We start from the raw sequence: 20,212 nt of genomic DNA, 5'->3' as shown, positions 1-20,212 counted from the left end.
TGTTTCAGCTTCTCCAGACTTACTTCCTCCCATACCTGGTTACTTACAGAGCTGTGTATTTCAAGAGGTCATTGCTCCTTACAACACACTGTACCCAGACTGCCTTCTCTGAAACAGCAGAATGGTTTGGCTGAAACTTAAGAATGAACTTGCAGTGGACTATTTCTACAGAAATACAAGGAAATGAGAAGGGAACATAGTTATTCATATATTTGTGTGTGTGTCTATGTATATATGTAACATAATGTAGGTGTATATATAATACTACAGATATTATTTATAATTCATATGAGTGTTTCGGCCAACTTTGGCTGTAATTCTGCATTTTGGCATGGATATGTGAATTGTGCAGCAGGTGTAGTGCTCTAGCAATGGTTTATGTCCTTTAGCATCATCAGGTGATATATGATAGGCTAGCCTGCTGGCAAGTCTCAGAAAAAATAATGATGAGGAAGAACATTTTGACTGTCTCTTCACAGAGGGTAGTTACAATTCTTGATGATTCTTCTTTGTGAAGGAAGTCCTTTAAGTCTATTGTGTTATTTTTTTCCCCTTTGTCTTCCTTCCAGCTTTTTGCTCTTATGTTTGACCCACTCTAGTAATGGTAATATTTAACAATATTTTAGTTCATTTTAGAAATGTATGTGAATTAAAACACTGAATAGCTCAATAAGCATGATCTGGAACTGGCTATCAAATTCTGGATAACATGCAGGAAATATGATGCAATCCCTTCCGCGCAGATGTTGTTCCTAAAGTGTGTCTAAGGAATGAGAATAAACCAGAGGATCAGAGACTGGCTTCTTTCTAAAAACTTTAAAAGATCTCAAGTGGATAACATTGTTTTGTTGTTGAATTTTAATGTGTATTTGAGAATTCCAGACAAAAAGTAAAATTTGAGAGTGCTGTGAAATACATGTAAGCTACGGTTACAGCTGTCATTGCTGAATTTGTGCTGATATTCTTAGGAAAAAGATTTTCCTGAGTAGAACGGAAAGAATTTTTGACTTGTGGAAGTTGCACATTTAGAATCAAGGTGCTGTTTATTAGAGTGATGTATTGGATGCTGTATAACTGGCTGAAAAGGTGTTTCCACTTTCTTGGTAATTTTTTGAGTTCGGTAAAATATTTGAAGTTTAAAAAAAAATACGTATTTAGTATTTTGTTAATTTTACAATGTGAATTTGCTTCTATTTAATGTTTAGACTTCTTTTTAGAGATTAGAAATTATAATAAGGCAAAACAAGTGCATCACTTGAAAACATTTGCTTGTGTATGTGTTGAAAATGGGGTGTTCTTCTTAATAGGTCTGAAACCAGGGCAACGCAAGGTTCTGTTCACTTGCTTTAAGAGAAATGATAAACGTGAAGTAAAGGTTGCTCAGCTGGCTGGTTCTGTGGCTGAAATGTCAGCTTATCACCATGGGGAGGTGAGTATGGAGGATGGTGAAGTTGTGAGGACTTTTAGCCTATGTAAAATATTAGGTAAATATTTCTGGAATTAAAATTACAAACTATTGACTAATTCTACTAATCGCAGATGTACTTTTAAAGAAAATGAACCAAATGGTATGTAGCTTAATAAGACAGTATATTTCCTTTTTTTCCAAATGTTGATACACAGTGTTATCCCAAATACATTGTGGGTTGTGGCAAAATAGTAGATAACTAATTATCTAGGCAACTTCTAGATTCTGAAATCATAGGAATATAGGAACTATGTACTAGGACAATTTTTGTCTGAAACAAGAAATCCAGTCTTTTAGGGGAAGAAGCAGAAACTCTGCTCTTCTAAAATTTATTACAATGTCAGAATGAAGATTATTTCTAGCTACTGTGTTGTCTATATTTATCTGAAATATTAGCAAGAGTGGCCACATTAACATCCCATCCATCCTTTCTCTTCTCCCTTTAGAAGGTATGAGTAGTGGTTTGTGCATGCAATTGTGGTCAGTTTATGTCCCTTTACTTCCCCCAGAGAAGCGCTTTAGAGGAAATTGAGAAGCTCAGGGGTTTTCATAAGCACAGAATATGTATTCCCAGCAGCCCTTGTAATAGGTTACAACAGTCCTTTCTCAGGGAGACTGCTTTCTTAAAAATTTTATTCAGGTTAGTCACACATTTTTGGGCCATTAAAAATAGATTTTATGGCTGATTAGGATAGACCGTCTCATACTTATTATTATGAATATGTATTTTCTTGCAGCAAGCATTAATGATGACTATTGTCAACTTGGCTCAGAACTTTGTTGGAAGTAACAATGTGAATCTGCTACAACCTATTGGTCAGTTTGGCACCAGGCTTCATGGTGGAAAGGATGCTGCCAGCCCTCGCTATATTTTCACCATGTTAAGGTAAACTTTTAATGTCAAGGTAAATGCATATTTTAAATAGCCTTGTTATGAAACTCACCCTGTCACAACACTCCTTTTTTGGGGGTGGGGGAGAGAAATGGAGAAAGATTGAAATATTTTGATGGAAGCTCATATTTTACTTTGGATCTCTTGAGTGTGGTTTTGAACATTAATAACATTTTGCTACTCCCACAGTTAAGCAAGGAAATTTTGCAGCTATTTGGACGCTGTGTTGCTTTATTACTGGGTGCCCCAGTGTCACACTGAGCTGTGTGTTCTGAAAGCTTCAAAGAATGATATTTTGTAGATGTTAGATGTCAGCAGTTGCTAGTGTACCAGGTACACGTGTTACTGAGAAACAAGCAAACATCATCTATTACGAACAAACACTTCCATTGGGAAGAATTTCATTATCTCAGGAGATGTGTACACTGGATTTTCAGCTTCAGAATGGCAAAGAGAAAGGAAGACATGAGAAAAATCGGCAAACAGATCATATCTGGGCCCCGGGGGTGGTTAAAGCAAAATGTTCTTTACTTACTGGACTCGCAGTTAAATGGTTTTCTTTCCTTTTTTTTTTTTTTTTCTCTTTTTAAAGCCCTTTAGCAAGGCTACTTTTTCCATCAATGGATGACAACTTGCTTAAGTTCCTGTATGATGACAACCAGCGCGTAGAACCTGAATGGTACATTCCCATCATTCCCATGGTCTTAGTAAATGGAGCTGAAGGAATTGGTACTGGCTGGGCATGCAAACTTCCAAACTATGATACCAGAGAGATTGTAAACAATGTCAGACGAATGCTGGATGGCCTAGATCCCCACCCAATGGTAAAAATAATAGTATATATTGGTATTTTGTATGTGTGTACTTACAAAATGAATTCCTGTCTCTCTAGAACTTCCTAATTCTCGGAGCATCGGAGTTGGTTTGTCCCAGTAATTTGATGTAGAAGCTCTACTTGACTGTTGGGATGAGGCTGGGGAAGTTCACCTTGAAGCAAAAGCCTTGCTATTTGTATTTTTAGCAATCATTTTAGAGGACATTTTGTTCAGTCTGCTGACTGTTACGAGTCTTACAGAGTAGCTATGACATGGCAGTAGAGTGAAAACTTGTATCACTCTTTCTTTTTGAAGGAACTACTTAAGTATGTTCAGCCAAAGTTAACATTTCCTTTCTCTTGTCTGAATTGTTCTCTCTTTTATATATCTGTAGGCAGAGGAGAAGATATTGCTGCTATTCAAGAAAATCAGCAGCTTCTGAACTGCATTTTGCTTCTGTTTTTTCAAAATTTTAGAAGTCCCAGAAGTAATGTGAAAAAAATTGGGCAGGAAGAACACCTGTGTGAACCCATAATATCTGGGACCAAGAGATGAAATACAGTTGATGTAACCTTAATTTTACAACTGATGAATATTGCTACTTGGCTGTGTTTACTAAGCCATAGAAGCAGAAACATCTTTTCTTCTCTATTTAGATCACAGTTCACTGAGTGTGCAATATCAATTTTCAAGACATATTGGCTTTCCTTTTTCAAATTCTTGGGAACAATGAGATTTTTTTTTGATTTTTTTTTAAATTAATGCACTCCATTGCCCTTCCTTTAGGATTCCTAGGCCTTCTGTGTAGTCTCACAACCAGTTGAAGCTCACTGTGGTTGAAAGAGGCAGTTCTGCCTCCATCTAGCTCCTTTCTGTATGCTGGTATGTGTTTGTGTCAGGCTGGATAAGGAAACTGATCCTGTTAAAAAAATTTCCTCAGCCTGTTACTTACAACTTAACCTGGATGGGTTCCACTATCTTTGCCAAACAGCACAAAAATGAAGAAATGGTTAGGGGAGGTAGCACCACTTCTGTAAAATTATTGTGGGGTGTTAATCTGCTTTCTGTCATGCCTTATTTGTGCTTTGAGTTTTCTTTATGAAAGAGGGAAAAAAAAAAACCAGAAGAGTCAAAACACAGCCCCACCACCTCACTGCGTTCAGCTGCATCTTCTTAACAATTTTTCTACTCTGTGGGCAATAGTATATTTGGTTCTGTCACTTGCATGTGTATATTCTGGGGTTTTTTCTGTTGTATTTTCCCTATGACTTCAGATTTTCACAGGCATGAGAGGTTTGTGTACGGGTTAGTGCAAAATACAGTGATAACTGTATGGACTATGGAAAATAAATCCTTTTCTGACATTTTATTATAAAGATGATTACCACTTTGCTGTCTTCTCAAATTTCAGCTTCCAAACTACAAAAATTTCAAAGGAACCATTCAGGAACTTGGTCAAAATCAGTATGTAGTGAGTGGTGAAATATTTGTGGTGGACAGGAACACAGTAGAAATTACAGAGCTTCCTGTAAGGACATGGACCCAGGTAAGAAATAGTGAAATGCATTTTAATAGAAACAAAAAACAGTGAAGAATTCCTCATTAAGTTATTTAATCCTACATCTGCATGAACTTTTAACACAATTTCTGATTATACATACATGGAAGGGAACATGGTTTCATTCTCCTGTGTGCTTTTGCAGAAGATGGTTCTCTGTGCCATCAGCTGTCCATACTAAAAAGAACACCTGCTTCTCCTGCTGAATTCATAGTTAATCCACTTTACAGTAGCCTTTTCTGTCCTGGTTTTTTTTTTTATGTTAGTGCTACTCTTGTCTTGCATTTCTCAGGTTATACTGGTTCTGTAAGGTATAACTGGTATCAGATGTAATGCACAGAGCTTTGAAAGTTTATGTTGTTCACTTGGTTTGCAGTTTTAAGGCATTAAAAGTGGTTCTGTTTTTTGCTGCCCTATATTCAACAGGTGTACAAAGAGCAGGTTCTAGAACCTATGTTGAACGGGACTGAAAAAACTCCAGCATTAATTTCTGACTATAAGGAATACCACACTGATACAACTGTGAAATTTGTTGTGAAGATGACAGAAGAAAAGCTTGCACAGGCAGAAGCTGCCGGATTGCACAAAGTCTTTAAGCTTCAAACAAGTCTTACTTGTAATTCTATGGTAACTTTTTCATGTTTGGCTATCAGAATCCCTACTGTTGATTATTGTAAAATCAAACATTTTTGTAGTATACTTTGGTTCTTGATATTGAACTGTGCATGGTGTATTTGAAATTGTTTCAATAGTAGAAAACTGTAATGATGACCAATACAAGTCAATATGAAAAAGTAAATCCATTTTAGTCCTGATGAGTCTTTCAAATAAGACAGGTCTGGGGTGGTTGCCTTCCTGTAATTGAAAATTTCCTGTGCAGTGAACCAAAAGTGGTTAATGTAAAGTAGATCATACAAATAACTTTCTGCCATAATAATTAGATTTGAGTTTTAAACTTGAGACAAATTACATTTTCAAAATTGCAGTTTGTGCAGGATTGTTACTCCTCTAATAGGAGTTAAATGATCCAATGTTTCCACCAGCATAAATCTAATTTTAGGTGGTAAGGTATAGCAAATACTGTTCTTAAGCTGCTGAAGACACAATAGTGCTGTAAATTACTAAGAATATGAATCAGCATAGATTCGTATTCTTAGAGGGATTTCAATGCAAGTTAATTTCTGCAAAGATTTCCAAACATCCTGTCTTTACAGATACTGAAAAAACAGTTCTATTTTTTTATGGCAGATGCTACTTTCAGATATTATCACAAAACACAAATGTCATTATTGTTGCTATTGCTGTGTACATCAAAAGCTGTGTCAAAATAGCTTAAAAATAAATTAAAGACCGTAGAATTGGAAAAGGAAACAGGCCTTGCTCAACTAATTTTGTAGATTGTACTTGAAAAGCAAATCTACCAAATCAGGGTGATGGTATTTCTCACATGTTTAAATGAACAACTGTGAGAATCTGTTGTCAATTTTACATTTCACAGATTACAAAATGTTTTGCAGCTGAATTCCTGCATTTTCTGCCTGGCAAAATAAGTAATAAATTGTAAGGGCTGCTTTCTATGCTTGTGTAGGAATTAATCTGCCCTAATGTAAGAACCTTAAAAAGTTATGCAAGCATAACTGTTGTCCCCCAATTCCCAAATAGCTATTTTGGATAGATTGATTTCCCCCTAGAGGGGTTTATTTCTTTCAGTTGACTATGGAGGGCACCAAGGGTGACTAGTTCACCTATAAATGTCTAAACTGGAGATATCAGAAACCTGGCAGGATTGATTCCACCTATCAAGCAAAAATTATTTCTTTGTAATTGAACTTGAAGGATGGTAGTTTTCACAGCTGAAAAGTGACAGATTTCACAGTTGAATTGAATGATTATTAAGGATTATTAAGCTTTTCAACTGTTATATTAAATAGTTGTGAATCATCAGTTGCTACTGAACTTGCAATTTAATATGTAGATAAAATTAGTCATTCAAGTGAATTCAGGCATATTTCTCTCTATAGCTGTAATTTTTTTATTGTGCTACCATAAATCTCATCCAAAATCTACTTGTGAATAAAAATAGTCCATCCAGCTCTGTGCTGTGTAGCTCCACAGTGAGGTTTGAGTTCACACACCTCAAAACTCCTTTTACCTCCTTGTACCACTTTTTGTACGGTGCTTTTATACGCACAACAGAACTGAGTGCTTTCACAAGGGCTAACCAACTCTGAGTTATGCAGCCTGTCTCAAGTCTATCATGTGTTTATTTTCTAGGTGCTGTTTGATCACATGGGGTGCTTGAAGAAGTACGAAACCGTGCAGGACATCTTGAAGGAGTTTTTTGATCTCCGGTTGCATTATTACAGCCTGCGCAAGGAGTGGCTGGTGGGAATGCTGGGTGCAGAGTCCACCAAGCTGAACAACCAAGCTCGTTTCATCCTGGAGAAGATACAAGGAAAAATTAGCATTGGTGAGTAAACAGAAGTTGGAATTGTTGACAGTGGGGGAAGATCTAGAAATTATTTAAGTATAGTAGAAAATACTTGCACGCAAGATTTTCACTACAAAGACTTTCCTTCTTTTTTTTTTCCTTTCTCTCCTCTGTGTTTGTGTGTGTCTTGTAGAGAACAGATCAAAAAGAGATTTGATTCAGATGTTGGTCCAGAGAGGTTATGAATCTAATCCAGTGAGAGCCTGGAAAGAAGCACAGGAGAAGGTAATAATCTAGATATAGTTGATGTTGTTACTGTTATAAATGATATTGCTTGTCTTCTAGTTGTCTAACTTAATTTATAACACACATGTAGCACTTTAAAAACATTATTCATTACTCCTCATTGGCTTCCTTTTAAAAATAAACAACATTAAACTTACACAAAAATCAAGTCACATAACACTGGCATTGTATATGGATAATGCTTAGAAGAAAATTAGATAGCACAAGTCTGAAAAATGAGACTGCAGAGGACTGACTGCATTTCTTTATGTACCCAAATCCAAACTGGCAACTTGATTTCTGACTGGCTGATACAGAAAGTGCTGCATCAGTTACCTCACACATACAACTAATTACTAAATATAATTATTTTTACATAACTTAATACTTTTCAGTAAAGAAACATGGATATTATAAAGCTATGACTTTTAAATTTATTGTAGTAAATTTGACCATGACCTTGACCTGTATTTGTTTCTGCTTTTTATAAAACCAAGCAGTTTTTATTGTTCCAAAAAAGAGATGTGACAAGTTTAATTTCAAAGTTGCATCCCCATTACTATGGGCAGATGGGACTGCTTTGAAAAGCAGCTTTGAATTTCTGTCAGCCACACCTTTTATGTGTCTGTGCCACTGTTTTAGCTATTTGTTTTCATTTCACTTTTGTTTTTTATTTTTAATACTGTATTTTAACTCTACGGAATGATTTCTATTTTATAACATAACTGTTTTTTGGAGAAATTTTGATCTGCTTTCAAACCTCAGTTTGCACATTTGGGGCTTTGATACCAAAGGGCTGTACTCATTTTCTAGAGGAACAGATATCCATGAATACCCAAATGGCAAAGGTCTCAGCCCTGAGAGACGGGTGGGACAGCACCAGTATCTGCAGCCAGCAGCACACAAGGCTCTAGCACAGGCTCAATTTGTTTTCTTAAATCACATGGTTAAGTAATCAGCTCTAGAAGGTCACAGGAACACAGCCTTTTGGAAAGCACTAGAAAAGGTTCACCTTATTTGGAGCAGTGTCACAGTTGATGCACAGAGATCACTAATACTTGTAATTGTGAATGTTTCACCTCAGGCAGCAGAAGAGGAAGACTCTCAGAATGCAAATGATGATGCTTCCTCTTCTTCTGGTGCAACCTCTGGCCCTGACTTCAACTACATTTTGAACATGTCCCTGTGGTCACTCACAAAAGAGAAGGTGGAAGAGTTGATTAAGGAGAGAGATTCCAAGGTTGGTACACCTGGAAGGTTTGTTCTGAAATGACACAGTAATTGCTGATGTGCCTGTTGAGAACGCTCAGTCTTCAGTTGCATTTGCTTGAGTTGTACTTAAATTCTCTATACTGCTTTCATGTTTTAGGAGAGAGAACTAAATGATCTTAAAAGGAAATCTCCTTCAGACCTCTGGAAAGAAGATCTAGCAGCCTTTGTTGAAGAGCTTGAAGTATGTTTTACTTTATATATATTTCTAAAACATGAAATTCACATTAATTTAATTTAAAACACTAACTAATAAAAATTCTTAAAATTTAAGAAAATAATTTAAAAATACTACATTTTGAATCAAAAGTAGATATATTTCACAATATAATGGTAACTGGGAAATCAGTATTGGATATTTGTGTTCCTGGTAGTGTTTCTCAGGGATTGTTTCTTGCATCTATCCAGTTTAATATTTTTCCAAGTCGGTGATATTAAAAGAAAAATAACTAGAAGAAAGTTAGTTAGTTTTCAGATTACACAAAAATCTGTGAGTAGTAACTGGTAGTGCTAATGATTACAGTAGTTTTACATGACCTAATCTTTTGATGACACAGTAAGTATTACCAAATTCAAAGCAGTAAGTTTTATCAAATTCAAAGCTGTACATTCAGGAATGAAGTGTAAAGACTGTAAATACTATATGAGGGGCTTACTGTACCTCATCAGTAATTCTGGAAAAAAGATAAAAGTCCCTTTGGTGAATAAAGTGCTAAACCTCAGTTTTCATTTTGTCTGAAAAGGGCTGGCACCATCTTTTGAAGCGACACACTTCAAAACTAAATGTTTAACTTAAATGCTGAAATAATGGAAATTTACAACAGTACCAGAGACATACTTGCAAAGTAGAGACTTTATAGAACAAAGATTTTTTTCAGTCTAACAGTGTCCAAAAGTTTCTGTTTATCCTTGAATGAAAGAGTAGCTTTTAGCTCTACAGGGTAATGAATTTACCAAGATAGTGGTTACTGTTCCAGAACTGAAAATTGTGTTCCAGTTCAAGTGAGAATTAAGGTTCTTACTTATCCTCCATGTCAAAAGGAGCAGGATCTTAAATAATCATCAAGTTCCACTTTGTCCTCATTAAAAAATAACGTGTTTTCCCCCTCCTGTCTCCCCTTGTTTGTTAGAAAGTAGAAGCACAGGAAAGAGAAGATATTCTGACTGGCATGGTTGGCAAACCAATAAAAGGCAAAGTTGGTAAACCCAAGGTGAAGAAACTCCAGCTGGAAGAGACCATGCCATCACCATTTGGCAGAAGAATAGTTCCACAGATTACATCTGCCATGAAAGCTGATGCCAGCAGGAAATTGCTGAAAAAGAAAAAGGTGAATCAAAATGACTGCTACAGTTAAATTATTTATTATTTAACTGGTGTATTTTTCTACTCCAGTAGCATAAATCCAAATCGCCAGATTGTCACTGGTGCTGTATTTGTACTCTTTTGCTGACCTAATGCATAAGAAATTTGTACTGGATTTCTTTTACATTTGCAAACCTCTTGTGACTGCTTATTGTTCAGGTGTTTTTATTGAGATAACTTCCTTCCAACTCAATTGAAAAAATGTCAATATACTAGTCTACATTAATTTATTATCATCTGCAAATCTATTCCAGCTCAATCTTGAAATATAAAGGTGAAAATTATTTTATTTTGTAATTTCAGGGTGAAACTGATTCTCTAGCAATAAAAATGGAATTTGATGAAGAGTTTGGTAGTGTGCCAGCTGAGGGTGGTGGGGATGACTCACTGAATGCATCAGCTGCAGCAGCTAAAACCCCTAAACCCAAGAGAGAGAAGAAGGAGCCTGGTAAGACCCTTGCACGCCATAGTTAACCTTAGTTGTGTATTTACTGGGCATGAAATGCATTTTTAACACAGTGTGAGAAGGGAAATACAGCACAATAATCACTATTTCATCTGGTTTTCTTTCCTAAAATGAAATATTTGAAAGTACTCTGCTGAAATTTCTTTGTTTAAGCTACTTTCCTGGGGCCAAGGGATCTTACATTTTCTACATTTGAATTTTAGGGGGTGGGGGTCAGGGGGTCGGGTCTAAGTCTTCAAATTTGAGTGCAGAAAATCAGATTATTTTTATATAATGAGGCTAATTCTTTGCAAACTGAAATGTCTAGTTTGTGTGCTCTTTGATATTGAAGGACAGGGCAGTCACCTTCAGCCCCTCAGTCTGAGTAATGGTATAGATTGTAGAACTTGATTAAATAAATGTATTTTTCTATTGACAGATTCAGTCATTCTGACTTTCAAAAAGTTATGGGTGCTATGGCTTGGCAGACGACCAACGTCCACTTCCCCATTTCCTCTGCTAGTGGGAATTTATTATTGCTGTTTGAGAAATACACAGTAACAGGGAGGCAGCAACAGAAAAAGAAAGCTGGAGACAGAAAAGGTTTAAGTATGAGGGGGGGGGGGGGTTATTTTTTCAGGAAAAAGGCAAAAAAACCCCATGGTTGCACAAATAATTATTCTGAGATAAGATCTACTTTTAATTATTCAGGGGATTTTCCAGCCTGAGTAGATTCCCTGAGTACAGTTATGACTGACTTGTCTACGTGCAGCTCAAATCTCCCACAGCCAGTGTTGAGCCAGAACAAATGAGCCCAGCTTGCCCTGCAACTGACCACGTTTTTACACTCCCCCATAACAGGATACCCTCTGCTTCCCATGTTTGTTGTATTTTTCCAATAACTGTTTCTGATCTTCTTCCCTGAATAGTGGAAAACTGCATTTCTTTTCCTGGAAAGCAACCTTTATAGAAACACAAGTTTGATGGCAAAGGAGATAAAAATTTAAAATTAGAGACTTCATGTTTTTCAGTCATAAAACAAATTTCTTTGGCAGCAGCTGGTCAGGTTCTGTGTGAAATAATTTCATGTTAAATCTTCCTTCAGGGAGGAGAAGAAAATTTACAATGTTTAAAGGAGAACTTTTTAAGATGAAAATTTATGCTAAATTTGTAAACAATTAGAAAAGATGAAAATACTTTTGAACCTGACTGTAGTAAATGTTTTTACTTTTGGCAGGTGCCAGGGTAAGAAGGACACCATCATCTACAAAATCCAGTGCAAAAAAAGTGAAGAAACGAAACCCATGGTCAGATGATGAATCCAAGTCTGAAAGTGATTTAGAAGAAAATGAGCCTGTGATTATTCCAAGAGACTCTCTGCTTAGGAGAGCTGCAGGTACTCAAGATTTTGTGAATTGTGTATTGGGATTGAAAATTTCAGTTACAAACCCACATTTTCCTTTGGGCATGGCCTTCCTTTAGAACTTTCATTTCCTACAGATAGCTCACATTACGTTTTCTTCACTGTGTAAAGAGTACTACTAATGTCAAGATCAGAAATCTTGCCCCCTATTCTAAACGCTAGAATAGAAATTACTTCCTAAAATAGTGAATTATACAAGAAACAAACAAGACAATATTACAAACAAAGAAAATACTCTATTATTCTAATTGTATTATTCTAGTACAATTATACTGCCAAATAAGGCCTAAAAGTAAAAAAATTATCAAAAAATTCTGAACGCTGTGTGTAAAGCAAGACTGAAAGTTTGGAAAATGTTTAAAAAACCTCGACAGAGTTTCTGGAAAATTAAAAAGAATGTTCAAGTGATGGATTCAAGAAAGCTTCAACTCTTAAGTGAAGGATTCTCATTCCTTAAAAGTACTGATGCACAATGTCTCTATAATATCCTCAGCTGAAGGTGTCCGAGCAAGCCACAACAGGTGTTGGGTGTTTGCTAACATCTAAATTATTCTTTATTCTTTTCAGCCCTTTATTCTTCCAGTCTGAAACAAATTTATTATCCACCACTCTTTTGTCTTGTGTACTCTGAGGCAGGGATTGTTCACTGACTTCCACTTTGATTTGTATATGTTTCTGTGTTGTATAACTCAAGCAGTTCTCCTGAATTGTGTACATGTGTGATTTTTCTCAGCTGAGAGGCCCAAGTACACTTTTGACTTCTCAGAAGAAGAAGATGACGCTGACGATGATGATGATGCCAACAATAACAATGATTTGGATGAGCTCAAAGTAAAAGCCTCTCCAGTTGCAAATGACAGAGAGGATGAGTTTGTTCCCTCGGACAGTTTAGAAAAAGATGAGTACGACTTCTCCCCAGCCAAATCAAAGCCATCTCCAGAGTAAGTAATGTAACTCAGCAGGATTTCTTTATTAATGTTTTTTTCGATGCAGAAGTGTCTGAACAAAACTGAGAAACACCAGCCTGTTACTGCTCTACATGCACTGTGAAAAATAAAATGTGGAGGAATTCAAGTGCATGCTATCTCAGCCATGCAACTGTCCTGTGCAAGGGTGACTCATGATTTAAAAGAATAATATAATAAATATAAAAATAGTTATGATACACTGTAATATCATCTGTTAAACCACATTCTTAAAGATTCTCTGTTTTCTGTCTTGTGCCAGTCTGGTATGGAGAACTTTTTTAAGAAATGCAATTCTGTTAATTTTAAATGCCTGGGGTTCTTGACTGGATGTCAGTAGTAGGGGTTTGACTGCTGCAAGCAGATACAAAAAATGCTGGAAATGTTAAAAGATTTAAATTTTGCATGGATATTATGATGTCCACGTACTTCATTATGTGCTTAATGTAACTCATAGTTCCCCCCTTTTTTTGTTTGTAAGTAGAAAAACATCTCAAGCCAAGAAGAATCAAGATTTTGGGAACATCTTCTCTTTTCCATCTTACTCTCAGAAGACAGATGATGGTGAGCTTGTTTTCACAGTTCAGTTTAATTTTTATAGCAGCTATTAATGGGATATTTTGGGGAGTGGTACACACAAACTTCATGCAGTAGTTACAGTAGAAGGATGTCCACATCCTCCCCCTTTAAAAGGAGGAAATGTGAAGGAAGTTCTGATCTTCAGAGGAACAAAGCTTGTATCATAGGTCAGGAAGTCACAGTACATCCATAGCTGTAGCATCACAAACACTTAGTTGAGATTAATTTTTACTGTAATTAATATTGATGTAATTAATATATGCTGTGAATGAGTCTTATTCTAAACTTACTCTGTGATTGTAGATACAACAAAATTGGACAGTGATGATGAGGATTCTGCTCCTGTTTTCTCATCATCTTTTGCCCCAAAACAGACAGAGAAAATTCCAAGTAAAACAGTAGCTGCTAAAAAGGGTATGTATAGAATTGGCATGGAAACCAATTCTTTTATTTGAAAGTCATCATATCCACCTTTGTCTCTTCAGTCTCAAAAGTGGGAACTGCTTTCATTTATTTTGATCTCCCTGAAATTCAGCTAGTGTATGAACTTTCCCCAACTCCTTAATAATATTAATTTGTTTCTTTCCACTGGCTACTTTGTAGTGTCAGAACTTGATACCAGAAGTGGTGTTCAGCCTTCAGTTAGTTTAACTAATGGGAGGTTTTTAGCTTCAGGGGATAAGCAAAGTGGAGCATGACAGCAGGAGGTGTGGAATATCCCTTGGGTCAGGGGGAAGCAGCTGTCTAGACTGTCCCCTCACTACTGGTGTGATGGTGTGAGAATGAGAAGAGGTCTTGACTCTGTGTCAGCAGCAACAAAATATCCCTGCATTGTCAACATCGTCTCCAGCCCAAACACAAAACACAGTCCCATACCACTTAAAATAAAGAAAAGGAACTCTGTCCTAGCCAAAACCAGCACACAAGGCTATCACTTTTTCCTCCTGAAACAGAGCATGAGAGATTCTCCTCAGACTTCAGAGGTATAAATTCTTTCAGGTATTAGTCAGCTTTTAGAACTGTCATCTTGCAGCATTTTTTCCCTGTGATGCCATGGCCTTTGTTTTTTAAAACTTCTTTTGACCAACTTGCAGCTGAACTTAATATATTAATTCTGTAAAAAAAGGGACCTCAAGGAGATTGACAAGAAAGCAGCCAGTTACAACAGTTAACTTACTCTCTTAAAAATGAGAAAAAAAAAAATCTTGTTTTCTACCAGTGAACTGCAGCATCTTTTCACCCTTTTCTCCACTGCCTCCCTATTTCTAATCTATTTCTTGATGCATTCTGTCCACTCTAATGTGTTAACAATTCAAATCAGTGAATGCCTGAATACTTCTTAAACACTTCCAGTTGTTGGTAGAATTCTGTAGTACAGTAAATAAAGATTGTATACAGAAATAGTTGATCTCTAATAGAGTAGTCTTTTCTATTGAATTTCTGTACTGCAGAAATAGAGAACTCTATGCTGCAGCCAGGCATGGATGCAATTTAACATTCAGTCTTTCTTCGCTCTGTTTTTTGAGGGCCTGGACGTGGTGAGTTGTCTTTAGTCTGACTTGAAACCTTAAAATACAGCTGTGATCTGAGTTTCTGTTTAACCTGTACACACACAAAATAGGTATAAACAGGCTCTCTTTCAAGCAAGAGTTACATTTTTGCCTTCAGAGTAGCCTTAGGGGCACTCTCCTTCTCAGTGCATGGCAACATAGCAGGTTGCTTTCACCAGTTTTCATCTCTTCTTTTCTGCCCAGATCAGACATGACCACATTTTCATGATCACAGCTGGACAGTCCACTGACAACCCAGCAGGTTTAGTTCACTGGTCATCTGGTACCCTTTTCGTAGTCTCTTTGATTCTAAGTCCATCTTCATGGATTTGGCAGCAGGCTCCTCAGAACCCATTTTCTGGTAATGCAATATTCCACCCACTCACCCTCACACTGGGAGTGCTGCTTATTGTGTGTGGCTGGAACGATTGTTCCAGAGTTGTTTGATTTTCTGTGACTTCAGACTACCATCAGTTTGGGATGAAAACTCTTGACCTCTGCTGTTCACTAGAGAGGATCAAGAGACAGCTGAACTTTTCCATGACTATTTGAGCTGTCTGTGGCTTTAGGGCTTTGTAGTAAAGCCTAAGGGAAATTTGAAAAGCCGGCTGACTCTCGATAAGCAGCTGCTCAGCTTGAACAGCCTTGAACAGTCCAGCTGCAGAGATTCTAGCAGTGAGATGTACTCTTTGTATCACCTGTGGGATTGATACCATACCTGGACTTCCTGCCAAAATCTTGGGCTTCTTGAGAGCCTGTGTACATTGATTGTGCTGCACACTCTGTTTCCTGTCATTTGGCTGAGCTGATTTGCCATCAAGTTGCTGTCAAGAGATCCTTTACACTTGTGCAGCCATTAGGGGTGTGAGTTAAAGTAGTGGATGAGAATCCCCCTGTATTTAGTACAGAGGGAAGTCAGTGTTCTGGACACTATTCCTTTAGCCATCAGATAACAGCTAAGAGGTTTGCTGTCCCTTGGACAGACTTCACAGGAGTTACCCAGTGATATCAGGCTCTGTTTCCAGGGAAGAACAAGCCCAGTGTCTGTGGCAGTGTGTTGTACCTCTCTTTCTGCAGTTCAAGGCATCATAACCAAAATGCTTGTGGAAACACTCTCTTGTTCTCCAGACACATTCCCCTTGTGATCCCATAAACTCGAGTTCTCACAAACATCCACATGCCTGCTATCTGGGGTGTTTGTACATGTGTCTGTTTGAGGCATCTGTGGCTGATAGAGGGTAGGGCAGGTGTGTGTATCTGAGGTTTCTGCAAGACTCACTCATCTGTAAGCCTATAGAACACATGATCTGGTGATCTTAAGGGTCTTTCCTGACCAATATGGTTCCATAATTCTATCCCTTGACACCCACTGTGGGAGCATTCCACTGACCATCTTTTAAAGACAGACAGATTAGTTGTGTAGCACTGATTGAAATTCTCCAGGAAATGCAGAATGTTAATTACCTCTCATTTCAGCATTTTCTGAAGTTTCTGAAGTTCCTTTTCACTGAGACTGACAGAAAGCAATGCCACAGAGACAGAGGCACTGCCTCCCCAACTCCTGCAGTAATCCTGGGGAAAGCTGCCCCACAGTCATGCCACCTGAAGGCAAAAATGTCACGAGCAGCTGGATTTGTAGATGTTATAATGTATCCAGACACGGTCAAAGTATCCAACCTGGAGGACTTCTGTTGCTGCTTCAGCTGCTAGTAACTTGTTTTGTATTTAAAAAGATGAAACAGTATTCAGCCAAGGACATTGGAAGTTACTGGGTGCACCAATCCTTCTCACAGCAGGACACAGGAAACCTCCTGTTTATTCCACACAGTTCTAGCGTAAAAGCTTAAGTGTTTTCCCCAAGTGTAGAAATCATTCATCTTGTTTTAATGTCTGCCATTTGTGCTATAATTGTAGTTTCTAGTACAATTTAATATGTCCAACCACTTTGTGAATTTATTTAGTATCTTTTAACTTCCAACAGCGAAACTAGATGCGCCCCCTAAGCCTAAAAGAGCTCCAAAAGCCAAGAAGGTGGAAACTGTGAACTCTGATTCAGATTCAGAATTCGGCATTCCAAAGAAGACGGCAGCACCCAAAGGTAGGAGTCACACCTGGGCTCACAATTACTGTAAGAAGCAAGCTGAGTTATGAGTACACTGATCACTGATTGATCACTCAGCCTTTCCTGTGACAAATACACTGTATTGACTTCTTGGCAAACGATGTGTGGACTTCTTATCTGACCTTCACTGTTGGGAATGCATTTAACAGCTGCACCCCCCACACAGCCTCTGCCATTCTACTGGATACTATTCTCTTTTTTTTTATTATTCTTATTATTTTTATCTCTTTCCAAGCCAGGAAAATTTTGGTAGTAATTGTAAGTGGCACTTTCTGGGTTTTTAAGCCCATTTTTTGGTATCCCAGTTCTCTGAGTCCTCACAACACAGCACGGCAAGAAGTGTCATTGGAGGAGTCTGTAAAGGATGTGCCAGTGTTGATGGTTGAGGTTAAAAGTAAATTTACTAAATAGTAATGGTGAATTAATGCTGTCATTCAGTGCAGAAGGTGACCAAGGACTTGCAGTTCTTCAGCAGTGTAGCAGTTATTTGATCTTATGAAGTTTGCCCCTGTCTTGAACTGACAGCTTGAGCTGACAGGTGAATGTTGACTGTGGAAGAAGTAGAAAATTTAAAACTGAGAAAATAAAAAATACTGTATTATCCTGCTGTTGTGAAGAAGCTTGAGTACTAAACTGGGTTTGAACTTAACACGCAGACATGCTAAAGTAACTTCACTAGGGGGTTTTTCAGTTTGACAAAGTCTGGAGTTTATTAAAAAAAGAACCAAAGACCCCAAAGTTAACTCATAATCTCTGACCTAGGAAAAGGCAGAGGGGCAAAGAAAAGGAAAGCATCTGGTTCAGAAAATGAAGGTGAATATAACCCTGGGAAGAAAACACCCAAGTCCACACCAAGCAAGGTCAGTTCCATCTATGCTCTCTTCTCGTAAGAAGAACTTCATGGATTACTTTACTTAAAAGTTAAGTTCTTATAAGAAGTAGCTAATATGGCAGTGGGGGCTGAGGTGTCATTAGCAATCAGATGCTAGAGAGGTTTTTTTTCAGTTCTGAATATTAAAATGGAAAATGTACAAAGCATCGCAACTGATTTGTCTTTTCTTTTCTAAAGAAATCCAAGAAAGCAGCTTTTGACCAGGATTCTGATGTGGAAATCTTCCAGTCAGGCTTTGCCTCCGAAACTGCCCCAAAGCCGCGGACAGGCCGGGCTAGAAAAGAAGTGAAATATTTTGCAGAGTCTGATGAAGATGATGATTTTGATATGTTTAATTAAGTGCCCAAAGAGCACAAAAATGTTTTCCAACAAGTATCTTGTGTTGTCCTTTTGTCCCCTCTGTCGCAAACTTTTGTACATTTGACTTATTTTATGTGATAATGTAATTGATGGTTTTTATTATTGTGTGTAGGCATTTTAACATTTTGTTCTTACACCTACAGTTTTATGCTCTTTTTTACTCATTGAAATGTCATGTATTTGTCTGGCTTGTAGAGATGTTCTAGACAGCTGTGCTAAAGCACATTTTAATTGTCATGGTTGCAAACAGCAAACCTGCTTTTTGAAATGAAGTTTAAACATTAAAAAATGGAAAACTACCACGTGTGTATGTGTGTGTGTGTGTGTAAAATGTGGGCTAGAGGGACTACTTCTACACAATTTTTAAAATAAATATATTTTATTCTTTGCCAGGAGACTCCATGGAAAAAGGTAAACAGTATATGAACATAGAAAGCATTGTTAAACAATCTCAATGTACAAACAGAGCCAGTGAAAGTACATCACAGACTTGCTAGAATATATAAAAAAAAAAAAAAATTCCACTAGTGCTTTAAATGAAACCTAAGAAACTGACACTTTAAATCTGTTAACCATTCTACCACAGTTTTCACTCTGCTTCATGGTGATTTAACAAGGCCAAGAAGGCAGATTCTCTCCTTGTGTTTCTGGAAGTCCTAGCTGTACTTCCCTAGCACCTGGAAGGCTGGAATGCCCAGCTGATTCCTGGCAGTTGATTCTTAAGGAAATACCCTGGACTCAGCGATTCAAAAGCTGTGAGTCTGCTGGTTCTCATCCCATGAAGTTTCCCTAATGGCTTGTGAACAAGTAAACAAAAACATGGTAACACTGAAAAGTGTTTCTGCCTTGGCGGCTATAGCATTGCTGTCGAAATGAGCAGGTAATTGTGGAGCTAGGTCACCAGCCAGCTAAGAAACCACTTCTTTAAACTTTAAAGTGACATTAACAGTGGAACGAATGACATCTGAATAACTGATCTGGCAGTTAATGCTGATACTGATACCTCTTCTGCTGGGGCAGTGACGTTTTGTATACTTTTTACAAGGAAGGAGATGCAAACTGAGGGCAGCAAGGACAAGTTTTCATATTTCAACTAAATCAGACGGTCCTTTCAACTTCCTTCTCTGGATGTGTACAGTAGTCCATGTCCTGTGGTTGGTGTCTTGATCGTTTTAGGTATGAGAGACAAAAGGAAAGCACCAAACATCCAGTATGAAGAGTACAGCCATACATTTGTATGTACAAAGTCATCAGAAATGCAACCAGAATTTGAAGACTGAGATCTGTCTTGTCACCATGCAATATTGAGTGTTCAGAGAAGAAAACAGAAGCTTAAATATTTTTTTTTTTTTTTGCATGAAATGGCTGATTTAGAGTTTCAAAAGTTTGCATTTTCTAGTTTTAGGAGTTTAACAGCAAGGAGTATATATTGATACATATGAAAATTTCTTGGTCCTTGTTGAGTTTATCTATATATATATACATATATAGATATATATTAAGTCCAGAAACTAAGCAGCAGTAAAAACGTTTTTCTTGCTTTTCATCCCTGTACATAAGGTATTAGGAATGTCTGAAGTAGCTGGAAAATGTCTTATTCCACCATAGGGGATTGACTGACACTGCTGTTATCCACTGAACTAGGTGAGATACTGGGACTGTGTTCTGCAGTATTTCCATTTGAGGTTGGTGTCAGTGGTTCATGTCCTTCAGAGTTCTCCAACATTTCCTGAATAAGAGGTGGCATGGATCCAGGAATTTCCATTTTCAATGTAATGACTCGTTCCGCACCTTT

General features: G+C 37.4%; 2 protein-coding genes across 7 annotated transcripts in view; one reads left to right on the top strand and one right to left on the bottom strand.

The window, feature by feature from the left end:
* TOP2B (DNA topoisomerase II beta) overlaps positions 1-18,719 on the top strand; it is a 59,783-nt gene extending 41,064 nt beyond the window's left edge. For 3 of the 6 annotated variants that reach the window (XM_058832575.1, XM_058832578.1, XM_058832573.1), the window contains exons 19-36: positions 1,308-1,429; positions 2,206-2,354; positions 2,953-3,184; positions 4,587-4,721; positions 5,160-5,360; positions 7,008-7,203; positions 7,358-7,449; positions 8,534-8,689; positions 8,819-8,902; positions 9,849-10,046; positions 10,385-10,529; positions 11,764-11,922; positions 12,683-12,890; positions 13,396-13,478; positions 13,797-13,907; positions 17,025-17,141; positions 17,928-18,025; positions 18,235-18,719. In XM_058832575.1, coding sequence (XP_058688558.1) covers positions 1,308-1,429; positions 2,206-2,354; positions 2,953-3,184; positions 4,587-4,721; positions 5,160-5,360; positions 7,008-7,203; positions 7,358-7,449; positions 8,534-8,689; positions 8,819-8,902; positions 9,849-10,046; positions 10,385-10,529; positions 11,764-11,922; positions 12,683-12,890; positions 13,396-13,478; positions 13,797-13,907; positions 17,025-17,141; positions 17,928-18,025; positions 18,235-18,396 — 2,648 coding nt within the window. In that variant the 3' untranslated portion in view covers positions 18,397-18,719. The remainder of the gene's footprint in view (positions 1-1,307; positions 1,430-2,205; positions 2,355-2,952; positions 3,185-4,586; positions 4,722-5,159; positions 5,361-7,007; positions 7,204-7,357; positions 7,450-8,533; positions 8,690-8,818; positions 8,903-9,848; positions 10,047-10,384; positions 10,530-11,763; positions 11,923-12,682; positions 12,891-13,395; positions 13,479-13,796; positions 13,908-17,024; positions 17,142-17,927; positions 18,026-18,234) is intronic. The other 3 variants (XM_058832574.1, XM_058832576.1, XM_058832577.1) reach the window with 3 other exon arrangements.
* Positions 18,720-18,782: 63 nt separating this feature from the next.
* The window catches only part of RARB (retinoic acid receptor beta), a 92,395-nt gene continuing 90,965 nt past the window's right edge, over positions 18,783-20,212 (bottom strand). Inside the window, exon 8 of the mRNA XM_058832580.1 lies at positions 18,783-20,208. Coding sequence (XP_058688563.1) covers positions 20,012-20,208 — 197 coding nt within the window. The 3' untranslated portion in view covers positions 18,783-20,011. The remainder of the gene's footprint in view (positions 20,209-20,212) is intronic.

The sequence above is a fragment of the Poecile atricapillus genome, chromosome 2, assembly GCF_030490865.1.
Source record: "Poecile atricapillus isolate bPoeAtr1 chromosome 2, bPoeAtr1.hap1, whole genome shotgun sequence".
Lineage (NCBI taxonomy): Eukaryota > Metazoa > Chordata > Aves > Passeriformes > Paridae > Poecile > Poecile atricapillus.
The sequence above is the reverse complement of the archived record's forward strand: the minus strand, read 5'-3'. Positions and strand labels throughout refer to the sequence as shown.